This window comes from Anomaloglossus baeobatrachus, assembly GCF_048569485.1.
Source record: "Anomaloglossus baeobatrachus isolate aAnoBae1 chromosome 5 unlocalized genomic scaffold, aAnoBae1.hap1 SUPER_5_unloc_25, whole genome shotgun sequence".
NCBI lineage: Eukaryota > Metazoa > Chordata > Amphibia > Anura > Aromobatidae > Anomaloglossus > Anomaloglossus baeobatrachus.
In genome coordinates, this window is record NW_027441801.1 from 220,241 (window position 1) to 246,855 (window position 26,615).

General features: G+C 42.1%; 1 protein-coding gene and 1 pseudogene across 1 annotated transcript in view; one reads left to right on the top strand and one right to left on the bottom strand.

Moving 5' to 3' along the window:
• The window catches only part of LOC142259083 (uncharacterized), a 113,764-nt pseudogene that overhangs the window by 21,550 nt on the left and 65,599 nt on the right, over window positions 1–26,615 (top strand).
• Window positions 23,373–26,615, bottom strand: part of LOC142259080 (uncharacterized) — a 123,341-nt gene continuing 120,098 nt past the window's right edge. Inside the window, exon 4 of the mRNA XM_075331599.1 lies at window positions 23,373–25,123. Within this exon, the coding sequence (XP_075187714.1) occupies window positions 24,312–25,123 (812 nt within the window). The 3' untranslated portion in view covers window positions 23,373–24,311. The remainder of the gene's footprint in view (window positions 25,124–26,615) is intronic.

Here is a 26,615-nt window from a genome sequence, read left to right on the forward strand (position 1 = left end):
AATAAGCATAGACAGAAAGCTGCCAATCAGGGGTGGGGTGGGGGTGATACAGAGCTTATGGAGAACGAGAATACATGGCAGCTGGTTTACTTGGATTGAGATTAAGAGGGTGTCAGCTCGAAACGCGTACCATCACCACATGTCATCATTCATGGGGATTTTATATCCTGGATGTGATTGGCATTGGATTTTTAATGGAATATAAATAAAAGTCAAGTTTTATATATATTGAACACGAGTGCTGGATCTTCTCTGTTTTCATGGCAGCAGGTTTACTAGTTCTCTAGTGATAATTCCCTAGCGGTAATACAGTGTTTTATCAAAACTACAGAAAGCAGCCCAGTAAGTGACACATCATTGGAATCAGAGTCCCTGTCTTTATATTATTCTGACGTTTAATTATGACTTAAACACTTAGTGACAGAACCCCATTAATTTCGAAAACCCTAGCATAGGTATCATAAATGTTACTTGCTCTTCACCGACTCTGAGTTAAGCCAAGTATGTGAGACTTTTCAAAGTTTGTGTGACCTTTCTTGGTATAAAAGTGTGATGAATTGGGACCGGAATGTCTTAATAACTTCCACATAGCTAGGTGTCACGGGTGACAGACAGTCATGTCATGTGGTTTCTTGCCATCAATGCTCACAGCGTCCGTACAGAATGCATTCCTGCTGGATTTATCTCTCTCCCTTTTGGACCCAGCAGGAGCTCGACTTCCACCCACCTGTTGATTATCAGTATTCCCTTTGTGTTTAAATTCCCATTCCTTCCTTTGGATTGTGCTGGAGATATTTTCAGTTCCTTCAAACCGAGGTTGCAAGCAGGTGGCTTGTTCTCCTCTGTGGTGTTGTTGCTGAAAGCTCTGCTGAACTCCTTCCTGAGACATTAATGATAAGTAGATCATGCATTTCCTCGTGTCCCGTCCCCCCTGTGTTTTCTATAGTTGTTTAGTGGGGTTGACAAAGAGCTCATCCCATCTGTTCCCTCTTTAGGGCCCAGCATTAGGATACCTAAGGTCAGGTATCCGGCTTGGCACATAGGTGCTGAACCTATTTCGGGTGATAAGGGACCCCAGGGAGCAGCAGTAGGTTCAGTCAGGGATCACCTTCTTCCTAGACACAGGGTTTCCCTTCCATTCCCTTCCTCCGTGCGCTTGGTACATCCCTGTACCTAGCGTAACACTAGGATGCAGTGTGATTAAATTCTCCCCTCCCTATTTTTGTGTGAAATGTCTACAGCTCTGCCTCAACTCCAGAGGTTCTGAGGCAAAATCATCACATCTAAACAACAGAAAGCCAGGCATGAAGAATATACATTTACAAGCATTTATTAACAAAACAACAAGCTTTGAAATGCAATTATATACAATGTGATATACTTCAATACTCACTCTTCAATATTCACTGCTCCTCACTCCCATAATCCCGTCTACCTCTGAGCACTGAAGCCGGCATCGAGGGGTGGGTAGAATTGTGTGTGGGGAGCAGTGAATATTCATCCTCTTTAATAGCAGGCACATGACCACCCAGCCGCCAACTTAATGCTGCAGCTGGGTGATCACGCGTGTCTGCTATTAGAGAATGAATATTCACTGATCCTCAAGTCCATAATTCCGGGTATGGGGAGCAGTGAATATTCCGGCAGCTGATGTCCGCATGTAACTGCAGGTGCATGGCAGTGACGTCAAGCAACGCACCGCTTACACACTGAATTCACTTGCCGTCACCAAAGACAACACCGCACACTGGGGGAGCAGAGGGATGGTGAGTATAATCATTTTTTTTTGTCTGCAGTGTGATGAGGGATATATACCTGGATGACAGCAGGGGGAGATAGATCATTCGTGCAACCTGCAGCCCAAGAGGTAAGGGGGCCCATTTTCACCTGTACATAACTAGATGGGAATCATATATACAGTGCCTACAAAGAAACAACAAAGAGCTAGCACCAATGTGCACTAAGGCATCAAATATTCCAAACTGCATTATAAAAATTTTTTTTGAGATTTTTGGCAAAAAATTGCAATTTCTTGAGCTGCTTCGCCACGTCACGGCAAATCTCATTTGAAGCAGTCCTACACTAAAATATTTTTATAAAATGTGCCATGCGGCCTCACATATAAATAGCAGAACTGCTCTCAGCAGCACTCACCTGGTCTATTGCAGTCCCGTACCCATGACTGAGTCATGGCTGTGGGCGGGACAGGTCCAAGCAAATGCTGCATGAAGTATATATATAGCCTGTGGACAAAGCCTGATGACCCAATGTGAACAGTCACCAAACGCTAAAATCTATACAGATGGAATACATCCCAAATTGGGGTGCATAGCAAGGTGGAGGTCAACCACCGACCAATTCAACAAAGAAACAACAAAGAGCTAGCACCAATGTGCACTAAGGCATCAAATATTCCAAACTGCATTATAAAAATTTTTTTTGAGATTTTTGGCAAAAAATTGCAATTTCTTGAGCTGCTTCGCCACGTCACGGCAAATCTCATTTGAAGCAGTCCTACACTAAAATATTTTTATAAAATGTGCCATGCGGCCTCACATATAAATAGCAGAACTGCTCTCAGCAGCACTCACCTGGTCTATTGCAGTCCCGTACCCATGACTGAGTCATGGCTGTGGGCGGGACAGGTCCAAGCAAATGCTGCATGAAGTATATATATAGCCTGTGGACAAAGCCTGATGACCCAATGTGAACAGTCACCAAACGCTAAAATCTATACAGATGGAATACATCCCAAATTGGGGTGCATAGCAAGGTGGAGGTCAACCACCGACCAATTCAACAAAGAAACAACAAAGAGCTAGCACCAATGTGCACTAAGGCATCAAATATTCCAAACTGCATTATAAAAATTTTTTTTTTTGAGATTTTTGGCAAAAAATTGCAATTTCTTGAGCTGCTTCGCCACGTCACGGCAAATCTCATTTGAAGCAGTCCTACACTAAAATATTTTTATAAAATGTGCCATGCGGCCTCACATATAAATAGCAGAACTGCTCTCAGCAGCACTCACCTGGTCTATTGCAGTCCCGTACCCATGACTGAGTCATGGCTGTGGGCGGGACAGGTCCAAGCAAATGCTGCATGAAGTATATATATAGCCTGTGGACAAAGCCTGATGACCCAATGTGAACAGTCACCAAACGCTAAAATCTATACAGATGGAATACATCCCAAATTGGGGTGCATAGCAAGGTGGAGGTCAACCACCGACCAATTCAACAAAGAAACAACAAAGAGCTAGCACCAATGTGCACTAAGGCATCAAATATTCCAAACTGCATTATAAAAATTTTTTTTGAGATTTTTGGCAAAAAATTGCAATTTCTTGAGCTGCTTCGCCACGTCACGGCAAATCTCATTTGAAGCAGTCCTACACTAAAATATTTTTATAAAATGTGCCATGCGGCCTCACATATAAATAGCAGAACTGCTCTCAGCAGCACTCACCTGGTCTATTGCAGTCCCGTACCCATGACTGAGTCATGGCTGTGGGCGGGACAGGTCCAAGCAAATGCTGCATGAAGTATATATATAGCCTGTGGACAAAGCCTGATGACCCAATGTGAACAGTCACCAAACGCTAAAATCTATACAGATGGAATACATCCCAAATTGGGGTGCATAGCAAGGTGGAGGTCAACCACCGACCAATTCAACAAAGAAACAACAAAGAGCTAGCACCAATGTGCACTAAGGCATCAAATATTCCAAACTGCATTATAAAAATTTTTTTTGAGATTTTTGGCAAAAAATTGCAATTTCTTGAGCTGCTTCGCCACGTCACGGCAAATCTCATTTGAAGCAGTCCTACACTAAAATATTTTTATAAAATGTGCCATGCGGCCTCACATATAAATAGCAGAACTGCTCTCAGCAGCACTCACCTGGTCTATTGCAGTCCCGTACCCATGACTGAGTCATGGCTGTGGGCGGGACAGGTCCAAGCAAATGCTGCATGAAGTATATATATAGCCTGTGGACAAAGCCTGATGACCCAATGTGAACAGTCACCAAACGCTAAAATCTATACAGATGGAATACATCCCAAATTGGGGTGCATAGCAAGGTGGAGGTCAACCACCGACCAATTCAACAAAGAAACAACAAAGAGCTAGCACCAATGTGCACTAAGGCATCAAATATTCCAAACTGCATTATAAAAATTTTTTTTTTGAGATTTTTGGCAAAAAATTGCAATTTCTTGAGCTGCTTCGCCACGTCACGGCAAATCTCATTTGAAGCAGTCCTACACTAAAATATTTTTATAAAATGTGCCATGCGGCCTCACATATAAATAGCAGAACTGCTCTCAGCAGCACTCACCTGGTCTATTGCAGTCCCGTACCCATGACTGAGTCATGGCTGTGGGCGGGACAGGTCCAAGCAAATGCTGCATGAAGTATATATATAGCCTGTGGACAAAGCCTGATGACCCAATGTGAACAGTCACCAAACGCTAAAATCTATACAGATGGAATACATCCCAAATTGGGGTGCATAGCAAGGTGGAGGTCAACCACCGACCAATTCAACAAAGAAACAACAAAGAGCTAGCACCAATGTGCACTAAGGCATCAAATATTCCAAACTGCATTATAAAAATTTTTTTTGAGATTTTTGGCAAAAAATTGCAATTTCTTGAGCTGCTTCGCCACGTCACGGCAAATCTCATTTGAAGCAGTCCTACACTAAAATATTTTTATAAAATGTGCCATGCGGCCTCACATATAAATAGCAGAACTGCTCTCAGCAGCACTCACCTGGTCTATTGCAGTCCCGTACCCATGACTGAGTCATGGCTGTGGGCGGGACAGGTCCAAGCAAATGCTGCATGAAGTATATATATAGCCTGTGGACAAAGCCTGATGACCCAATGTGAACAGTCACCAAACGCTAAAATCTATACAGATGGAATACATCCCAAATTGGGGTGCATAGCAAGGTGGAGGTCAACCACCGACCAATTCAACAAAGAAACAACAAAGAGCTAGCACCAATGTGCACTAAGGCATCAAATATTCCAAACTGCATTATAAAAATTTTTTTTTGAGATTTTTGGCAAAAAATTGCAATTTCTTGAGCTGCTTCGCCACGTCACGGCAAATCTCATTTGAAGCAGTCCTACACTAAAATATTTTTATAAAATGTGCCATGCGGCCTCACATATAAATAGCAGAACTGCTCTCAGCAGCACTCACCTGGTCTATTGCAGTCCCGTACCCATGACTGAGTCATGGCTGTGGGCGGGACAGGTCCAAGCAAATGCTGCATGAAGTATATATATAGCCTGTGGACAAAGCCTGATGACCCAATGTGAACAGTCACCAAACGCTAAAATCTATACAGATGGAATACATCCCAAATTGGGGTGCATAGCAAGGTGGAGGTCAACCACCGACCAATTCAACAAAGAAACAACAAAGAGCTAGCACCAATGTGCACTAAGGCATCAAATATTCCAAACTGCATTATAAAAATTTTTTTTTGAGATTTTTGGCAAAAAATTGCAATTTCTTGAGCTGCTTCGCCACGTCACGGCAAATCTCATTTGAAGCAGTCCTACACTAAAATATTTTTATAAAATGTGCCATGCGGCCTCACATATAAATAGCAGAACTGCTCTCAGCAGCACTCACCTGGTCTATTGCAGTCCCGTACCCATGACTGAGTCATGGCTGTGGGCGGGACAGGTCCAAGCAAATGCTGCATGAAGTATATATATAGCCTGTGGACAAAGCCTGATGACCCAATGTGAACAGTCACCAAACGCTAAAATCTATACAGATGGAATACATCCCAAATTGGGGTGCATAGCAAGGTGGAGGTCAACCACCGACCAATTCAACAAAGAAACAACAAAGAGCTAGCACCAATGTGCACTAAGGCATCAAATATTCCAAACTGCATTATAAAAATTTTTTTTGAGATTTTTGGCAAAAAATTGCAATTTCTTGAGCTGCTTCGCCACGTCACGGCAAATCTCATTTGAAGCAGTCCTACACTAAAATATTTTTATAAAATGTGCCATGCGGCCTCACATATAAATAGCAGAACTGCTCTCAGCAGCACTCACCTGGTCTATTGCAGTCCCGTACCCATGACTGAGTCATGGCTGTGGGCGGGACAGGTCCAAGCAAATGCTGCATGAAGTATATATATAGCCTGTGGACAAAGCCTGATGACCCAATGTGAACAGTCACCAAACGCTAAAATCTATACAGATGGAATACATCCCAAATTGGGGTGCATAGCAAGGTGGAGGTCAACCACCGACCAATTCAACAAAGAAACAACAAAGAGCTAGCACCAATGTGCACTAAGGCATCAAATATTCCAAACTGCATTATAAAAATTTTTTTTGAGATTTTTGGCAAAAAATTGCAATTTCTTGAGCTGCTTCGCCACGTCACGGCAAATCTCATTTGAAGCAGTCCTACACTAAAATATTTTTATAAAATGTGCCATGCGGCCTCACATATAAATAGCAGAACTGCTCTCAGCAGCACTCACCTGGTCTATTGCAGTCCCGTACCCATGACTGAGTCATGGCTGTGGGCGGGACAGGTCCAAGCAAATGCTGCATGAAGTATATATATAGCCTGTGGACAAAGCCTGATGACCCAATGTGAACAGTCACCAAACGCTAAAATCTATACAGATGGAATACATCCCAAATTGGGGTGCATAGCAAGGTGGAGGTCAACCACCGACCAATTCAACAAAGAAACAACAAAGAGCTAGCACCAATGTGCACTAAGGCATCAAATATTCCAAACTGCATTATAAAAATTTTTTTTGAGATTTTTGGCAAAAAATTGCAATTTCTTGAGCTGCTTCGCCACGTCACGGCAAATCTCATTTGAAGCAGTCCTACACTAAAATATTTTTATAAAATGTGCCATGCGGCCTCACATATAAATAGCAGAACTGCTCTCAGCAGCACTCACCTGGTCTATTGCAGTCCCGTACCCATGACTGAGTCATGGCTGTGGGCGGGACAGGTCCAAGCAAATGCTGCATGAAGTATATATATAGCCTGTGGACAAAGCCTGATGACCCAATGTGAACAGTCACCAAACGCTAAAATCTATACAGATGGAATACATCCCAAATTGGGGTGCATAGCAAGGTGGAGGTCAACCACCGACCAATTCAACAAAGAAACAACAAAGAGCTAGCACCAATGTGCACTAAGGCATCAAATATTCCAAACTGCATTATAAAAATTTTTTTTTGAGATTTTTGGCAAAAAATTGCAATTTCTTGAGCTGCTTCGCCACGTCACGGCAAATCTCATTTGAAGCAGTCCTACACTAAAATATTTTTATAAAATGTGCCATGCGGCCTCACATATAAATAGCAGAACTGCTCTCAGCAGCACTCACCTGGTCTATTGCAGTCCCGTACCCATGACTGAGTCATGGCTGTGGGCGGGACAGGTCCAAGCAAATGCTGCATGAAGTATATATATAGCCTGTGGACAAAGCCTGATGACCCAATGTGAACAGTCACCAAACGCTAAAATCTATACAGATGGAATACATCCCAAATTGGGGTGCATAGCAAGGTGGAGGTCAACCACCGACCAATTCAACAAAGAAACAACAAAGAGCTAGCACCAATGTGCACTAAGGCATCAAATATTCCAAACTGCATTATAAAAATTTTTTTTTGAGATTTTTGGCAAAAAATTGCAATTTCTTGAGCTGCTTCGCCACGTCACGGCAAATCTCATTTGAAGCAGTCCTACACTAAAATATTTTTATAAAATGTGCCATGCGGCCTCACATATAAATAGCAGAACTGCTCTCAGCAGCACTCACCTGGTCTATTGCAGTCCCGTACCCATGACTGAGTCATGGCTGTGGGCGGGACAGGTCCAAGCAAATGCTGCATGAAGTATATATATAGCCTGTGGACAAAGCCTGATGACCCAATGTGAACAGTCACCAAACGCTAAAATCTATACAGATGGAATACATCCCAAATTGGGGTGCATAGCAAGGTGGAGGTCAACCACCGACCAATTCAACAAAGAAACAACAAAGAGCTAGCACCAATGTGCACTAAGGCATCAAATATTCCAAACTGCATTATAAAAATTTTTTTTGAGATTTTTGGCAAAAAATTGCAATTTCTTGAGCTGCTTCGCCACGTCACGGCAAATCTCATTTGAAGCAGTCCTACACTAAAATATTTTTATAAAATGTGCCATGCGGCCTCACATATAAATAGCAGAACTGCTCTCAGCAGCACTCACCTGGTCTATTGCAGTCCCGTACCCATGACTGAGTCATGGCTGTGGGCGGGACAGGTCCAAGCAAATGCTGCATGAAGTATATATATAGCCTGTGGACAAAGCCTGATGACCCAATGTGAACAGTCACCAAACGCTAAAATCTATACAGATGGAATACATCCCAAATTGGGGTGCATAGCAAGGTGGAGGTCAACCACCGACCAATTCAACAAAGAAACAACAAAGAGCTAGCACCAATGTGCACTAAGGCATCAAATATTCCAAACTGCATTATAAAAATTTTTTTTTGAGATTTTTGGCAAAAAATTGCAATTTCTTGAGCTGCTTCGCCACGTCACGGCAAATCTCATTTGAAGCAGTCCTACACTAAAATATTTTTATAAAATGTGCCATGCGGCCTCACATATAAATAGCAGAACTGCTCTCAGCAGCACTCACCTGGTCTATTGCAGTCCCGTACCCATGACTGAGTCATGGCTGTGGGCGGGACAGGTCCAAGCAAATGCTGCATGAAGTATATATATAGCCTGTGGACAAAGCCTGATGACCCAATGTGAACAGTCACCAAACGCTAAAATCTATACAGATGGAATACATCCCAAATTGGGGTGCATAGCAAGGTGGAGGTCAACCACCGACCAATTCAACAAAGAAACAACAAAGAGCTAGCACCAATGTGCACTAAGGCATCAAATATTCCAAACTGCATTATAAAAATTTTTTTTGAGATTTTTGGCAAAAAATTGCAATTTCTTGAGCTGCTTCGCCACGTCACGGCAAATCTCATTTGAAGCAGTCCTACACTAAAATATTTTTATAAAATGTGCCATGCGGCCTCACATATAAATAGCAGAACTGCTCTCAGCAGCACTCACCTGGTCTATTGCAGTCCCGTACCCATGACTGAGTCATGGCTGTGGGCGGGACAGGTCCAAGCAAATGCTGCATGAAGTATATATATAGCCTGTGGACAAAGCCTGATGACCCAATGTGAACAGTCACCAAACGCTAAAATCTATACAGATGGAATACATCCCAAATTGGGGTGCATAGCAAGGTGGAGGTCAACCACCGACCAATTCAACAAAGAAACAACAAAGAGCTAGCACCAATGTGCACTAAGGCATCAAATATTCCAAACTGCATTATAAAAATTTTTTTTGAGATTTTTGGCAAAAAATTGCAATTTCTTGAGCTGCTTCGCCACGTCACGGCAAATCTCATTTGAAGCAGTCCTACACTAAAATATTTTTATAAAATGTGCCATGCGGCCTCACATATAAATAGCAGAACTGCTCTCAGCAGCACTCACCTGGTCTATTGCAGTCCCGTACCCATGACTGAGTCATGGCTGTGGGCGGGACAGGTCCAAGCAAATGCTGCATGAAGTATATATATAGCCTGTGGACAAAGCCTGATGACCCAATGTGAACAGTCACCAAACGCTAAAATCTATACAGATGGAATACATCCCAAATTGGGGTGCATAGCAAGGTGGAGGTCAACCACCGACCAATTCAACAAAGAAACAACAAAGAGCTAGCACCAATGTGCACTAAGGCATCAAATATTCCAAACTGCATTATAAAAATTTTTTTTGAGATTTTTGGCAAAAAATTGCAATTTCTTGAGCTGCTTCGCCACGTCACGGCAAATCTCATTTGAAGCAGTCCTACACTAAAATATTTTTATAAAATGTGCCATGCGGCCTCACATATAAATAGCAGAACTGCTCTCAGCAGCACTCACCTGGTCTATTGCAGTCCCGTACCCATGACTGAGTCATGGCTGTGGGCGGGACAGGTCCAAGCAAATGCTGCATGAAGTATATATATAGCCTGTGGACAAAGCCTGATGACCCAATGTGAACAGTCACCAAACGCTAAAATCTATACAGATGGAATACATCCCAAATTGGGGTGCATAGCAAGGTGGAGGTCAACCACCGACCAATTCAACAAAGAAACAACAAAGAGCTAGCACCAATGTGCACTAAGGCATCAAATATTCCAAACTGCATTATAAAAATTTTTTTTGAGATTTTTGGCAAAAAATTGCAATTTCTTGAGCTGCTTCGCCACGTCACGGCAAATCTCATTTGAAGCAGTCCTACACTAAAATATTTTTATAAAATGTGCCATGCGGCCTCACATATAAATAGCAGAACTGCTCTCAGCAGCACTCACCTGGTCTATTGCAGTCCCGTACCCATGACTGAGTCATGGCTGTGGGCGGGACAGGTCCAAGCAAATGCTGCATGAAGTATATATATAGCCTGTGGACAAAGCCTGATGACCCAATGTGAACAGTCACCAAACGCTAAAATCTATACAGATGGAATACATCCCAAATTGGGGTGCATAGCAAGGTGGAGGTCAACCACCGACCAATTCAACAAAGAAACAACAAAGAGCTAGCACCAATGTGCACTAAGGCATCAAATATTCCAAACTGCATTATAAAAATTTTTTTTGAGATTTTTGGCAAAAAATTGCAATTTCTTGAGCTGCTTCGCCACGTCACGGCAAATCTCATTTGAAGCAGTCCTACACTAAAATATTTTTATAAAATGTGCCATGCGGCCTCACATATAAATAGCAGAACTGCTCTCAGCAGCACTCACCTGGTCTATTGCAGTCCCGTACCCATGACTGAGTCATGGCTGTGGGCGGGACAGGTCCAAGCAAATGCTGCATGAAGTATATATATAGCCTGTGGACAAAGCCTGATGACCCAATGTGAACAGTCACCAAACGCTAAAATCTATACAGATGGAATACATCCCAAATTGGGGTGCATAGCAAGGTGGAGGTCAACCACCGACCAATTCAACAAAGAAACAACAAAGAGCTAGCACCAATGTGCACTAAGGCATCAAATATTCCAAACTGCATTATAAAAATTTTTTTTTTTTTTTTTGAGATTTTTGGCAAAAAATTGCAATTTCTTGAGCTGCTTCGCCACGTCACGGCAAATCTCATTTGAAGCAGTCCTACACTAAAATATTTTTATAAAATGTGCCATGCGGCCTCACATATAAATAGCAGAACTGCTCTCAGCAGCACTCACCTGGTCTATTGCAGTCCCGTACCCATGACTGAGTCATGGCTGTGGGCGGGACAGGTCCAAGCAAATGCTGCATGAAGTATATATATAGCCTGTGGACAAAGCCTGATGACCCAATGTGAACAGTCACCAAACGCTAAAATCTATACAGATGGAATACATCCCAAATTGGGGTGCATAGCAAGGTGGAGGTCAACCACCGACCAATTCAACAAAGAAACAACAAAGAGCTAGCACCAATGTGCACTAAGGCATCAAATATTCCAAACTGCATTATAAAAATTTTTTTTGAGATTTTTGGCAAAAAATTGCAATTTCTTGAGCTGCTTCGCCACGTCACGGCAAATCTCATTTGAAGCAGTCCTACACTAAAATATTTTTATAAAATGTGCCATGCGGCCTCACATATAAATAGCAGAACTGCTCTCAGCAGCACTCACCTGGTCTATTGCAGTCCCGTACCCATGACTGAGTCATGGCTGTGGGCGGGACAGGTCCAAGCAAATGCTGCATGAAGTATATATATAGCCTGTGGACAAAGCCTGATGACCCAATGTGAACAGTCACCAAACGCTAAAATCTATACAGATGGAATACATCCCAAATTGGGGTGCATAGCAAGGTGGAGGTCAACCACCGACCAATTCAACAAAGAAACAACAAAGAGCTAGCACCAATGTGCACTAAGGCATCAAATATTCCAAACTGCATTATAAAAATTTTTTTTGAGATTTTTGGCAAAAAATTGCAATTTCTTGAGCTGCTTCGCCACGTCACGGCAAATCTCATTTGAAGCAGTCCTACACTAAAATATTTTTATAAAATGTGCCATGCGGCCTCACATATAAATAGCAGAACTGCTCTCAGCAGCACTCACCTGGTCTATTGCAGTCCCGTACCCATGACTGAGTCATGGCTGTGGGCGGGACAGGTCCAAGCAAATGCTGCATGAAGTATATATATAGCCTGTGGACAAAGCCTGATGACCCAATGTGAACAGTCACCAAACGCTAAAATCTATACAGATTTGCTTGGACCTGTCCCGCCCACAGCCATGACTCAGTCATGGGTACGGGACTGCAATAGACCAGGTGAGTGCTGCTGAGAGCAGTTCTGCTATTTATATGTGAGGCCGCATGGCACATTTTATAAAAATATTTTAGTGTAGGACTGCTTCAAATGAGATTTGCCGTGACGTGGCGAAGCAGCTCAAGAAATTGCAATTTTTTGCCAAAAATCTCAAAAAAAAATTTTTATAATGCAGTTTGGAATATTTGATGCCTTAGTGCACATTGGTGCTGGCTCTTTGTTGTTTCTTTGTTGAATTGGTCGGTGGTTGACCTCCACCTTGCTATGCACCCCAATTTGGGATGTATTCCATCTGTATAGATTTTGGCGTTTGGTGACTGTTCACATTGGGTCATCAGGCTTTGTCCACAGGCTATATATATACTTCATGCAGCATTTGCTTGGACCTGTCCCGCCCACAGCCATGACTCAGTCATGGGTACGGGACTGCAATAGACCAGGTGAGTGCTGCTGAGAGCAGTTCTGCTATTTATATGTGAGGCCGCATGGCACATTTTATAAAAATATTTTAGTGTAGGACTGCTTCAAATGAGATTTGCCGTGACGTGGCGAAGCAGCTCAAGAAATTGCAATTTTTTGCCAAAAATCTCAAAAAAAAAATTTTTATAATGCAGTTTGGAATATTTGATGCCTTAGTGCACATTGGTGCTGGCTCTTTGTTGTTTCTTTGTTGAATTGGTCGGTGGTTGACCTCCACCTTGCTATGCACCCCAATTTGGGATGTATTCCATCTGTATAGATTTTGGCGTTTGGTGACTGTTCACATTGGGTCATCAGGCTTTGTCCACAGGCTATATATATACTTCATGCAGCATTTGCTTGGACCTGTCCCGCCCACAGCCATGACTCAGTCATGGGTACGGGACTGCAATAGACCAGGTGAGTGCTGCTGAGAGCAGTTCTGCTATTTATATGTGAGGCCGCATGGCACATTTTATAAAAATATTTTAGTGTAGGACTGCTTCAAATGAGATTTGCCGTGACGTGGCGAAGCAGCTCAAGAAATTGCAATTTTTTGCCAAAAATCTCAAAAAAAAAATTTTTATAATGCAGTTTGGAATATTTGATGCCTTAGTGCACATTGGTGCTGGCTCTTTGTTGTTTCTTTGTTGAATTGGTCGGTGGTTGACCTCCACCTTGCTATGCACCCCAATTTGGGATGTATTCCATCTGTATAGATTTTGGCGTTTGGTGACTGTTCACATTGGGTCATCAGGCTTTGTCCACAGGCTATATATATACTTCATGCAGCATTTGCTTGGACCTGTCCCGCCCACAGCCATGACTCAGTCATGGGTACGGGACTGCAATAGACCAGGTGAGTGCTGCTGAGAGCAGTTCTGCTATTTATATGTGAGGCCGCATGGCACATTTTATAAAAATATTTTAGTGTAGGACTGCTTCAAATGAGATTTGCCGTGACGTGGCGAAGCAGCTCAAGAAATTGCAATTTTTTGCCAAAAATCTCAAAAAAAAAAAAATTTTTATAATGCAGTTTGGAATATTTGATGCCTTAGTGCACATTGGTGCTGGCTCTTTGTTGTTTCTTTGTTGAATTGGTCGGTGGTTGACCTCCACCTTGCTATGCACCCCAATTTGGGATGTATTCCATCTGTATAGATTTTGGCGTTTGGTGACTGTTCACATTGGGTCATCAGGCTTTGTCCACAGGCTATATATATACTTCATGCAGCATTTGCTTGGACCTGTCCCGCCCACAGCCATGACTCAGTCATGGGTACGGGACTGCAATAGACCAGGTGAGTGCTGCTGAGAGCAGTTCTGCTATTTATATGTGAGGCCGCATGGCACATTTTATAAAAATATTTTAGTGTAGGACTGCTTCAAATGAGATTTGCCGTGACGTGGCGAAGCAGCTCAAGAAATTGCAATTTTTTGCCAAAAATCTCAAAAAAAAAAAATTTTTATAATGCAGTTTGGAATATTTGATGCCTTAGTGCACATTGGTGCTGGCTCTTTGTTGTTTCTTTGTTGAATTGGTCGGTGGTTGACCTCCACCTTGCTATGCACCCCAATTTGGGATGTATTCCATCTGTATAGATTTTGGCGTTTGGTGACTGTTCACATTGGGTCATCAGGCTTTGTCCACAGGCTATATATATACTTCATGCAGCATTTGCTTGGACCTGTCCCGCCCACAGCCATGACTCAGTCATGGGTACGGGACTGCAATAGACCAGGTGAGTGCTGCTGAGAGCAGTTCTGCTATTTATATGTGAGGCCGCATGGCACATTTTATAAAAATATTTTAGTGTAGGACTGCTTCAAATGAGATTTGCCGTGACGTGGCGAAGCAGCTCAAGAAATTGCAATTTTTTGCCAAAAATCTCAAAAAAAAAAAAAAAAATTTTTATAATGCAGTTTGGAATATTTGATGCCTTAGTGCACATTGGTGCTGGCTCTTTGTTGTTTCTTTGTTGAATTGGTCGGTGGTTGACCTCCACCTTGCTATGCACCCCAATTTGGGATGTATTCCATCTGTATAGATTTTGGCGTTTGGTGACTGTTCACATTGGGTCATCAGGCTTTGTCCACAGGCTATATATATACTTCATGCAGCATTTGCTTGGACCTGTCCCGCCCACAGCCATGACTCAGTCATGGGTACGGGACTGCAATAGACCAGGTGAGTGCTGCTGAGAGCAGTTCTGCTATTTATATGTGAGGCCGCATGGCACATTTTATAAAAATATTTTAGTGTAGGACTGCTTCAAATGAGATTTGCCGTGACGTGGCGAAGCAGCTCAAGAAATTGCAATTTTTTGCCAAAAATCTCAAAAAAAAATTTTTATAATGCAGTTTGGAATATTTGATGCCTTAGTGCACATTGGTGCTGGCTCTTTGTTGTTTCTTTGTTGAATTGGTCGGTGGTTGACCTCCACCTTGCTATGCACCCCAATTTGGGATGTATTCCATCTGTATAGATTTTGGCGTTTGGTGACTGTTCACATTGGGTCATCAGGCTTTGTCCACAGGCTATATATATACTTCATGCAGCATTTGCTTGGACCTGTCCCGCCCACAGCCATGACTCAGTCATGGGTACGGGACTGCAATAGACCAGGTGAGTGCTGCTGAGAGCAGTTCTGCTATTTATATGTGAGGCCGCATGGCACATTTTATAAAAATATTTTAGTGTAGGACTGCTTCAAATGAGATTTGCCGTGACGTGGCGAAGCAGCTCAAGAAATTGCAATTTTTTGCCAAAAATCTCAAAAAAAAATAAATTTTTATAATGCAGTTTGGAATATTTGATGCCTTAGTGCACATTGGTGCTGGCTCTTTGTTGTTTCTTTGTTGAATTGGTCGGTGGTTGACCTCCACCTTGCTATGCACCCCAATTTGGGATGTATTCCATCTGTATAGATTTTGGCGTTTGGTGACTGTTCACATTGGGTCATCAGGCTTTGTCCACAGGCTATATATATACTTCATGCAGCATTTGCTTGGACCTGTCCCGCCCACAGCCATGACTCAGTCATGGGTACGGGACTGCAATAGACCAGGTGAGTGCTGCTGAGAGCAGTTCTGCTATTTATATGTGAGGCCGCATGGCACATTTTATAAAAATATTTTAGTGTAGGACTGCTTCAAATGAGATTTGCCGTGACGTGGCGAAGCAGCTCAAGAAATTGCAATTTTTTGCCAAAAATCTCAAAAAAAAATTTTTATAATGCAGTTTGGAATATTTGATGCCTTAGTGCACATTGGTGCTGGCTCTTTGTTGTTTCTTTGTTGAATTGGTCGGTGGTTGACCTCCACCTTGCTATGCACCCCAATTTGGGATGTATTCCATCTGTATAGATTTTGGCGTTTGGTGACTGTTCACATTGGGTCATCAGGCTTTGTCCACAGGCTATATATATACTTCATGCAGCATTTGCTTGGACCTGTCCCGCCCACAGCCATGACTCAGTCATGGGTACGGGACTGCAATAGACCAGGTGAGTGCTGCTGAGAGCAGTTCTGCTATTTATATGTGAGGCCGCATGGCACATTTTATAAAAATATTTTAGTGTAGGACTGCTTCAAATGAGATTTGCCGTGACGTGGCGAAGCAGCTCAAGAAATTGCAATTTTTTGCCAAAAATCTCAAAAAAAAAAAAAATTTTTATAATGCAGTTTGGAATATTTGATGCCTTAGTGCACATTGGTGCTGGCTCTTTGTTGTTTCTTTGTTGAATTGGTCGGTGGTTGACCTCCACCTTGCTATGCACCCCAATTTGGGATGTATTCCATCTGTATAGATTTTGGCGTTTGGTGACTGTTCACATTGGGTCATCAGGCTTTGTCCACAGGCTATATATATACTTCATGCAGCATTTGCTTGGACCTGTCCCGCCCACAGCCATGACTCAGTCATGGGTACGGGACTGCAATAGACCAGGTGAGTGCTGCTGAGAGCAGTTCTGCTATTTATATGTGAGGCCGCATGGCACATTTTATAAAAATATTTTAGTGTAGGACTGCTTCAAATGAGATTTGCCGTGACGTGGCGAAGCAGCTCAAGAAATTGCAATTTTTTGCCAAAAATCTCAAAAAAAAAAAAAATTTTTATAATGCAGTTTGGAATATTTGATGCCTTAGTGCACATTGGTGCTGGCTCTTTGTTGTTTCTTTGTTGAATTGGTCGGTGGTTGACCTCCACCTTGCTATGCACCCCAATTTGGGATGTATTCCATCTGTATAGATTTTGGCGTTTGGTGACTGTTCACATTGGGTCATCAGGCTTTGTCCACAGGCTATATATATACTTCATGCAGCATTTGCTTGGACCTGTCCCGCCCACAGCCATGACTCAGTCATGGGTACGGGACTGCAATAGACCAGGTGAGTGCTGCTGAGAGCAGTTCTGCTATTTATATGTGAGGCCGCATGGCACATTTTATAAAAATATTTTAGTGTAGGACTGCTTCAAATGAGATTTGCCGTGACGTGGCGAAGCAGCTCAAGAAATTGCAATTTTTTGCCAAAAATCTCAAAAAAAAATTTTTATAATGCAGTTTGGAATATTTGATGCCTTAGTGCACATTGGTGCTGGCTCTTTGTTGTTTCTTTGTTGAATTGGTCGGTGGTTGACCTCCACCTTGCTATGCACCCCAATTTGGGATGTATTCCATCTGTATAGATTTTGGCGTTTGGTGACTGTTCACATTGGGTCATCAGGCTTTGTCCACAGGCTATATATATACTTCATGCAGCATTTGCTTGGACCTGTCCCGCCCACAGCCATGACTCAGTCATGGGTACGGGACTGCAATAGACCAGGTGAGTGCTGCTGAGAGCAGTTCTGCTATTTATATGTGAGGCCGCATGGCACATTTTATAAAAATATTTTAGTGTAGGACTGCTTCAAATGAGATTTGCCGTGACGTGGCGAAGCAGCTCAAGAAATTGCAATTTTTTGCCAAAAATCTCAAAAAAAAATTTTTATAATGCAGTTTGGAATATTTGATGCCTTAGTGCACATTGGTGCTGGCTCTTTGTTGTTTCTTTGTTGAATTGGTCGGTGGTTGACCTCCACCTTGCTATGCACCCCAATTTGGGATGTATTCCATCTGTATAGATTTTGGCGTTTGGTGACTGTTCACATTGGGTCATCAGGCTTTGTCCACAGGCTATATATATACTTCATGCAGCATTTGCTTGGACCTGTCCCGCCCACAGCCATGACTCAGTCATGGGTACGGGACTGCAATAGACCAGGTGAGTGCTGCTGAGAGCAGTTCTGCTATTTATATGTGAGGCCGCATGGCACATTTTATAAAAATATTTTAGTGTAGGACTGCTTCAAATGAGATTTGCCGTGACGTGGCGAAGCAGCTCAAGAAATTGCAATTTTTTGCCAAAAATCTCAAAAAAAAATTTTTATAATGCAGTTTGGAATATTTGATGCCTTAGTGCACATTGGTGCTGGCTCTTTGTTGTTTCTTTGTTGAATTGGTCGGTGGTTGACCTCCACCTTGCTATGCACCCCAATTTGGGATGTATTCCATCTGTATAGATTTTGGCGTTTGGTGACTGTTCACATTGGGTCATCAGGCTTTGTCCACAGGCTATATATATACTTCATGCAGCATTTGCTTGGACCTGTCCCGCCCACAGCCATGACTCAGTCATGGGTACGGGACTGCAATAGACCAGGTGAGTGCTGCTGAGAGCAGTTCTGCTATTTATATGTGAGGCCGCATGGCACATTTTATAAAAATATTTTAGTGTAGGACTGCTTCAAATGAGATTTGCCGTGACGTGGCGAAGCAGCTCAAGAAATTGCAATTTTTTGCCAAAAATCTCAAAAAAAAAAATTTTTATAATGCAGTTTGGAATATTTGATGCCTTAGTGCACATTGGTGCTGGCTCTTTGTTGTTTCTTTGTTGAATTGGTCGGTGGTTGACCTCCACCTTGCTATGCACCCCAATTTGGGATGTATTCCATCTGTATAGATTTTGGCGTTTGGTGACTGTTCACATTGGGTCATCAGGCTTTGTCCACAGGCTATATATATACTTCATGCAGCATTTGCTTGGACCTGTCCCGCCCACAGCCATGACTCAGTCATGGGTACGGGACTGCAATAGACCAGGTGAGTGCTGCTGAGAGCAGTTCTGCTATTTATATGTGAGGCCGCATGGCACATTTTATAAAAATATTTTAGTGTAGGACTGCTTCAAATGAGATTTGCCGTGACGTGGCGAAGCAGCTCAAGAAATTGCAATTTTTTGCCAAAAATCTCAAAAAAAAATTTTTATAATGCAGTTTGGAATATTTGATGCCTTAGTGCACATTGGTGCTGGCTCTTTGTTGTTTCTTTGTTGAATTGGTCGGTGGTTGACCTCCACCTTGCTATGCACCCCAATTTGGGATGTATTCCATCTGTATAGATTTTGGCGTTTGGTGACTGTTCACATTGGGTCATCAGGCTTTGTCCACAGGCTATATATATACTTCATGCAGCATTTGCTTGGACCTGTCCCGCCCACAGCCATGACTCAGTCATGGGTACGGGACTGCAATAGACCAGGTGAGTGCTGCTGAGAGCAGTTCTGCTATTTATATGTGAGGCCGCATGGCACATTTTATAAAAATATTTTAGTGTAGGACTGCTTCAAATGAGATTTGCCGTGACGTGGCGAAGCAGCTCAAGAAATTGCAATTTTTTGCCAAAAATCTCAAAAAAAAAAAATTTTTATAATGCAGTTTGGAATATTTGATGCCTTAGTGCACATTGGTGCTGGCTCTTTGTTGTTTCTTTGTTGAATTGGTCGGTGGTTGACCTCCACCTTGCTATGCACCCCAATTTGGGATGTATTCCATCTGTATAGATTTTGGCGTTTGGTGACTGTTCACATTGGGTCATCAGGCTTTGTCCACAGGCTATATATATACTTCATGCAGCATTTGCTTGGACCTGTCCCGCCCACAGCCATGACTCAGTCATGGGTACGGGACTGCAATAGACCAGGTGAGTGCTGCTGAGAGCAGTTCTGCTATTTATATGTGAGGCCGCATGGCACATTTTATAAAAATATTTTAGTGTAGGACTGCTTCAAATGAGATTTGCCGTGACGTGGCGAAGCAGCTCAAGAAATTGCAATTTTTTGCCAAAAATCTCAAAAAAAAATTTTTATAATGCAGTTTGGAATATTTGATGCCTTAGTGCACATTGGTGCTGGCTCTTTGTTGTTTCTTTGTTGAATTGGTCGGTGGTTGACCTCCACCTTGCTATGCACCCCAATTTGGGATGTATTCCATCTGTATAGATTTTGGCGTTTGGTGACTGTTCACATTGGGTCATCAGGCTTTGTCCACAGGCTATATATATACTTCATGCAGCATTTGCTTGGACCTGTCCCGCCCACAGCCATGACTCAGTCATGGGTACGGGACTGCAATAGACCAGGTGAGTGCTGCTGAGAGCAGTTCTGCTATTTATATGTGAGGCCGCATGGCACATTTTATAAAAATATTTTAGTGTAGGACTGCTTCAAATGAGATTTGCCGTGACGTGGCGAAGCAGCTCAAGAAATTGCAATTTTTTGCCAAAAATCTCAAAAAAAAAAAATTTTTATAATGCAGTTTGGAATATTTGATGCCTTAGTGCACATTGGTGCTGGCTCTTTGTTGTTTCTTTGTTGAATTGGTCGGTGGTTGACCTCCACCTTGCTATGCACCCCAATTTGGGATGTATTCCATCTGTATAGATTTTGGCGTTTGGTGACTGTTCACATTGGGTCATCAGGCTTTGTCCACAGGCTATATATATACTTCATGCAGCATTTGCTTGGACCTGTCCCGCCCACAGCCATGACTCAGTCATGGGTACGGGACTGCAATAGACCAGGTGAGTGCTGCTGAGAGCAGTTCTGCTATTTATATGTGAGGCCGCATGGCACATTTTATAAAAATATTTTAGTGTAGGACTGCTTCAAATGAGATTTGCCGTGACGTGGCGAAGCAGCTCAAGAAATTGCAATTTTTTGCCAAAAATCTCAAAAAAAAATTTTTATAATGCAGTTTGGAATATTTGATGCCTTAGTGCACATTGGTGCTGGCTCTTTGTTGTTTCTTTGTTGAATTGGTCGGTGGTTGACCTCCACCTTGCTATGCACCCCAATTTGGGATGTATTCCATCTGTATAGATTTTGGCGTTTGGTGACTGTTCACATTGGGTCATCAGGCTTTGTCCACAGGCTATATATATACTTCATGCAGCATTTGCTTGGACCTGTCCCGCCCACAGCCATGACTCAGTCATGGGTACGGGACTGCAATAGACCAGGTGAGTGCTGCTGAGAGCAGTTCTGCTATTTATATGTGAGGCCGCATGGCACATTTTATAAAAATATTTTAGTGTAGGACTGCTTCAAATGAGATTTGCCGTGACGTGGCGAAGCAGCTCAAGAAATTGCAATTTTTTGCCAAAAATCTCAAAAAAAAAATTTTTATAATGCAGTTTGGAATATTTGATGCCTTAGTGCACATTGGTGCTGGCTCTTTGTTGTTTCTTTGTTGAATTGGTCGGTGGTTGACCTCCACCTTGCTATGCACCCCAATTTGGGATGTATTCCATCTGTATAGATTTTGGCGTTTGGTGACTGTTCACATTGGGTCATCAGGCTTTGTCCACAGGCTATATATATACTTCATGCAGCATTTGCTTGGACCTGTCCCGCCCACAGCCATGACTCAGTCATGGGTACGGGACTGCAATAGACCAGGTGAGTGCTGCTGAGAGCAGTTCTGCTATTTATATGTGAGGCCGCATGGCACATTTTATAAAAATATTTTAGTGTAGGACTGCTTCAAATGAGATTTGCCGTGACGTGGCGAAGCAGCTCAAGAAATTGCAATTTTTTGCCAAAAATCTCAAAAAAAAAAATTTTTATAATGCAGTTTGGAATATTTGATGCCTTAGTGCACATTGGTGCTGGCTCTTTGTTGTTTCTTTATACAGTGCCTACAAGTAGTATTCAACCCCCTGCAGATTTAGCAGGTTTGATAAGATGCAAATAAGTTAGAGCCTGCAAACTTCAAACAAGAGCAGAATTTATTAACAGATGCATAAATCTTACAAACCAACAAGTTATGTTGCTCAGTTAAATTTTAATAAATATTCAACATAAAAGTGTGGGTCAATTATTATTCAACCCCTAGGTTTAATATTTTGTGGAATAACCCTTGTTTGCAATTACAGCTAATAATCGTCTTTTATAAGACCTGATCAGGCCGGCACAGGTCTCTGGAGTTATCTTGGCCCACTCCTCCATGCAGATCTTCTCCAAGTTATCTAGGTTCTTTGGGTGTCTTATGTGGACTTTAATCTTGAGCTCCTTCCACAAGTTTTCAATTGGGTTAAGGTCAGGAGACTGACTAGGCCACTGCAACACCTTGATTTTTTCCCTCTTGAACCAGGCCTTGGTTTTCTTGGCTGTGTGCTTTGGGTCATTGTCTTGTTGGAAGATGAAATGATGACCCATCTTAAGTTCCTTGATGGAGGAGCGGAGGTTCTTGGCCAAAATCTCCAGGTAGGCCGTGCTAGCCATCTTCCCATGGATGCGGACCAGATGGCCAGGCCCCTTGGCTGAGAAACAGCCCCACAGCATGATGCTGCCACCACCATGCTTGACTGTAGGGATGGTATTCTTGGGGTCGTATGCAGTGCCATCCAGTCTCCAAACGTCACGTGTGTGGTTGGCACCAAAGATCTCGATCTTGGTCTCATCAGACCAGAGAACCTTGAACCAGTCTGTCTCAGAGTCCTCCAAGTGATCATGAGCAAACTGTAGACGAGCCTTGACATGACGCTTTGAAAGTAAAGGTACCTTACGGGCTCGTCTGGAACGGAGACCATTGCGGTGGAGTACGTTACTTATGGTATTGACTGAAACCAATGTCCCCACTGCCATGAGATCTTCCCGGAGCTCCTTCCTTGTTGTCCTTGGGTTAGCCTTGACTCTTCGGACAAGCCTGGCCTCGGCACGGGTGGAAACTTTCAAAGGCTGTCCAGGCCGTGGAAGGCTAACAGTAGTTCCATAAGCCTTCCACTGCCGGATGATGCTCCCAACAGTGGAGACAGGTAGGCCCAACTCCTTGGAAAGGGTTTTGTACCCCTTGCCAGCCTTGTGAACCTCCACGATCTTGTCTCTGATGGCCTTGGAATGATCCTTTGTCTTTCCCATGTTGACCAAGTATGAGTGCTGTTCACAAGTTTGGGGAGGGTCTTAATTTAGTCAGAAAAGGCTGGAAAAAGAGATAATTAATCCAAACATGTGAAGCTCATTGTTCTTTGTGCCTGAAATACTTCTTAATCCTTTAGGGGAACCAAACAGAATTCTTGTGGTTTGAGGGGTTGAATAATAAATGACCCTCTGAATAAACTTTTCACAATTTAAAAAAAAAAAAAAAAAAAAAAGAAATAACATTCTTTTTTGCTGCAGTGCATTTCACACTTCCAGGCTGATCTACAGTCCAAATGTCACAATGCCAAGTTAATTCCGAATGTATAAACCTGCTAAATCTGCAGGGGGTTGAATACTACTTGTAGGCACTGTAAATGACATATTCCAGAATGGGCCCAGGATGGGGACCATATGCACCAGCATGAGCCCAGGATGAGGGCCTTATTTACCAGGATGAGAGCTATACATACCAGGATGAGCACCATATATACCAGGATGGGGATCATATATACCAGGATGAGCCCAGAATGAAGGCTATATATACCATGATGATTGCCATATATACCAGGATGAGAGCTATACATACCAGGATGTGAGGCATATATACCAGGATAGGGATCATATATACCAGGATGAGCCCAGGATAAGCGCCAGATATACCAGGATGCGAGCCATATACACCAGGAGAAGACAAAGATAGGGAACATATTTACTAGGAAGAACCACATATACACCAGAATGATCGACACATGGAACTGAAAGTGGCCCAGGATGGGGGACATTAGTATAGAATTGGGGGATATTGCCCCCATAATAGTTAGCAGCAGATTCCCCGCCATAAGTGCATCATGACTATATTTTTTGCTACATACTTTTCCCTATTTTCCTCCTCTAAAACCTAGGTGTGTCTTATGGTCATAATAATACAGTAAATTTAAAAAGAAAGAAAATGGTGCTTTCCCTGACCAATTCTTACTTGAGCAATTGATTTTAGGATAAAACCCTTTGAATTATGGTACATCATGATGGCTTCTCCCATTATACTCATCTGACAACAGAACCTGACTAATGATAAAAACATTTGCACAATTGTGAATGCAAGAATGGCTCCTCTACTGTGTGGGTTTTCTCATGGTCAATAAGAATTGATTTACCAGTTAAACATTTCAATTATTCACAACATGATAAAGGTTCCTTCCATGTGCGGCTTCTTCAGATGTTTAATGAGATCTGATTTCTGAGAATAACATTTTCCACATTCAGAACATAAAAATGGTTTATCCCCTGCGTGAGCCTTTCCATGGTTAACAAGAGTTGATTTCCTAGTAAAACATTTACCACATTCCAGGCATGAAAATGGCTTCTCCCCTGTGTGAGATATTTCATGCGTAACAAGATCTGATTTCCAAACAAAACATTTCCCACACTCTGAACATGAAAATGGCTTCTCCCCTGTGTGAATTTTCTGATGTCTAACAAGTTCTGATTTGAGAATAAAACATTTCCCACATTCTGAACATGAATATGGCTTCTCCCCTGTGTGAATTTTCTGATGTCTAACAAGTTTTGATTTATGAATAAAACATTTCCCACACTCTGAACATGAAAATGGTTTCTCCCCTGTGTGAGTTTTCTGATGTCCAAGAAGGTCTGATTTGTAAATAAAACATTTCCCACACTCTGAACATGAAAATGGCTTCTCCCCTTTGTGATATTTTTGATGATAAATAAGGTTTGATTTTCGAGCAAAACCTTTCTTACATTCTGGACATGAAAACAGATTTTCATGTGTGTGAACCTTTTGATGGGCAACTAGATTTGATTTCCCAGTAAAACATTTCCCACATGCTGAACATGAAAATGGCTTCTCACCTGTGTGAGTTTTTTGATGGGCAACAAGATTTGATTTCCTGGTAAAACATTTCACACATTTTGAACATGAAAATGGTTTCTCCCCTGTGTGAATTTTCTGATGTCTAGTAAGGTGTGATTTGTGAATAAAACAGTTCCCACACTGAGAACATGAAAATGGTTTCTCTCTTGTAGGAGCCATTTCATGTTCCACATCCCTTCTGTAACTTTTATTTTGCTTACAATTCTGTGATAAATCGGAATTTTGGACTTGTTTGAAAAGATCAGATGATAGAGCTTTCCAAGGAAGGGCTGGAGGTATATTTGGGACAACAGCATGCTCTTCATATGTATCATGTGTGATACATTCATCATCTGTTATAAATTCTGAAGATATTGGAGGTCCATGTAAACTCCCAATACAGTCATCTGCGAAAATAAACACAATGTTATTAGTTTATAATGATATTATCTTGAAAGTACACTTATTTTTTTTAAACCATAACATCAGAAATTAAATTAGCAAAACATGTATTCTGAATCTGTTTTCCAATTTCGACATCTAAGAGTTACATCTTCGTTAATTTGGATCTCCCATTCTTATCACCAGTTCTCTGGAATGTGCTACAGTAATCTGATTGATTGTCACAATGTGACTGCAGGATAATGAGGGACAGGGGGCTCCTATACTGTCTTTCATACTAGGGCACCCTAAGCTATTCCTAACCTCTGGATTACCCCTGAAGTTGGAGATGGCGGAGTCCCATGCCTTACTACATTTCCTGACCAGATCTAATCTGTTATATCCCTGGGGAAGGAAGGGGCAGGCATGTGATGGAAACACAGATTAAGGCTATGTCCGCACTTTGCGTCATCCAAAACGCATGTCAAAACGCACCCTCTGGCAATAATTGATTTTGCCCAAAGTTGCTTTTGACCACAAAATTGCGCTAAAAACGCATGCGTATTTACCGCGTTTTTGATGCGTTTTTAGCGCTTTTTAGATGCTTTTCAATTGCGTTTTGATAGATGCGTTTTGAACATAAAGACACTGCTTAATAAAGTTGAAACAGTCAAACTTAATGAAAAAAAGGAAAAAAAAGAAACAAATCTATATTTTTAAGGAAAAAAAGGAAATAGATATATTTCATATAATTATTGCGGTAATATTAAATTTATCGCAAAAATAGCCAAAAAATAATAATTTTCTTTAATTAAATTGTCGGACTGTGTGTCTGTGTAAAGGGACTTATGATTTCATTATTTAAATGTTCAAAAAGCATGCGTTTTTAAAGTTCAAAACGCATGATTTCTGCACTTGAAAAGCAGGTAAAACGCTGGAATTTTGATGTTTCTTGGTTTTTGCCATTTCTCATTGACTTCAATGTTAGCAAAACGCACCCAAAATGGCAAAAACAATTGACATGCTGCTTCTTTGAACGCATGGTTTTTGCCACAAAATAAACACTGCGTTTTTAAAAACAAAGTGCAGACAGGAAATCCACATTTTCCATAGACTTTGCTGGAAAATCAAAACGCATGCCTTTTGGCATGAAAACGCTGCAGTTCAAACGGACCTAAAACGCAGGTGGAAACGCAAAGTGCGGACACAGCCTAAGACAGACGG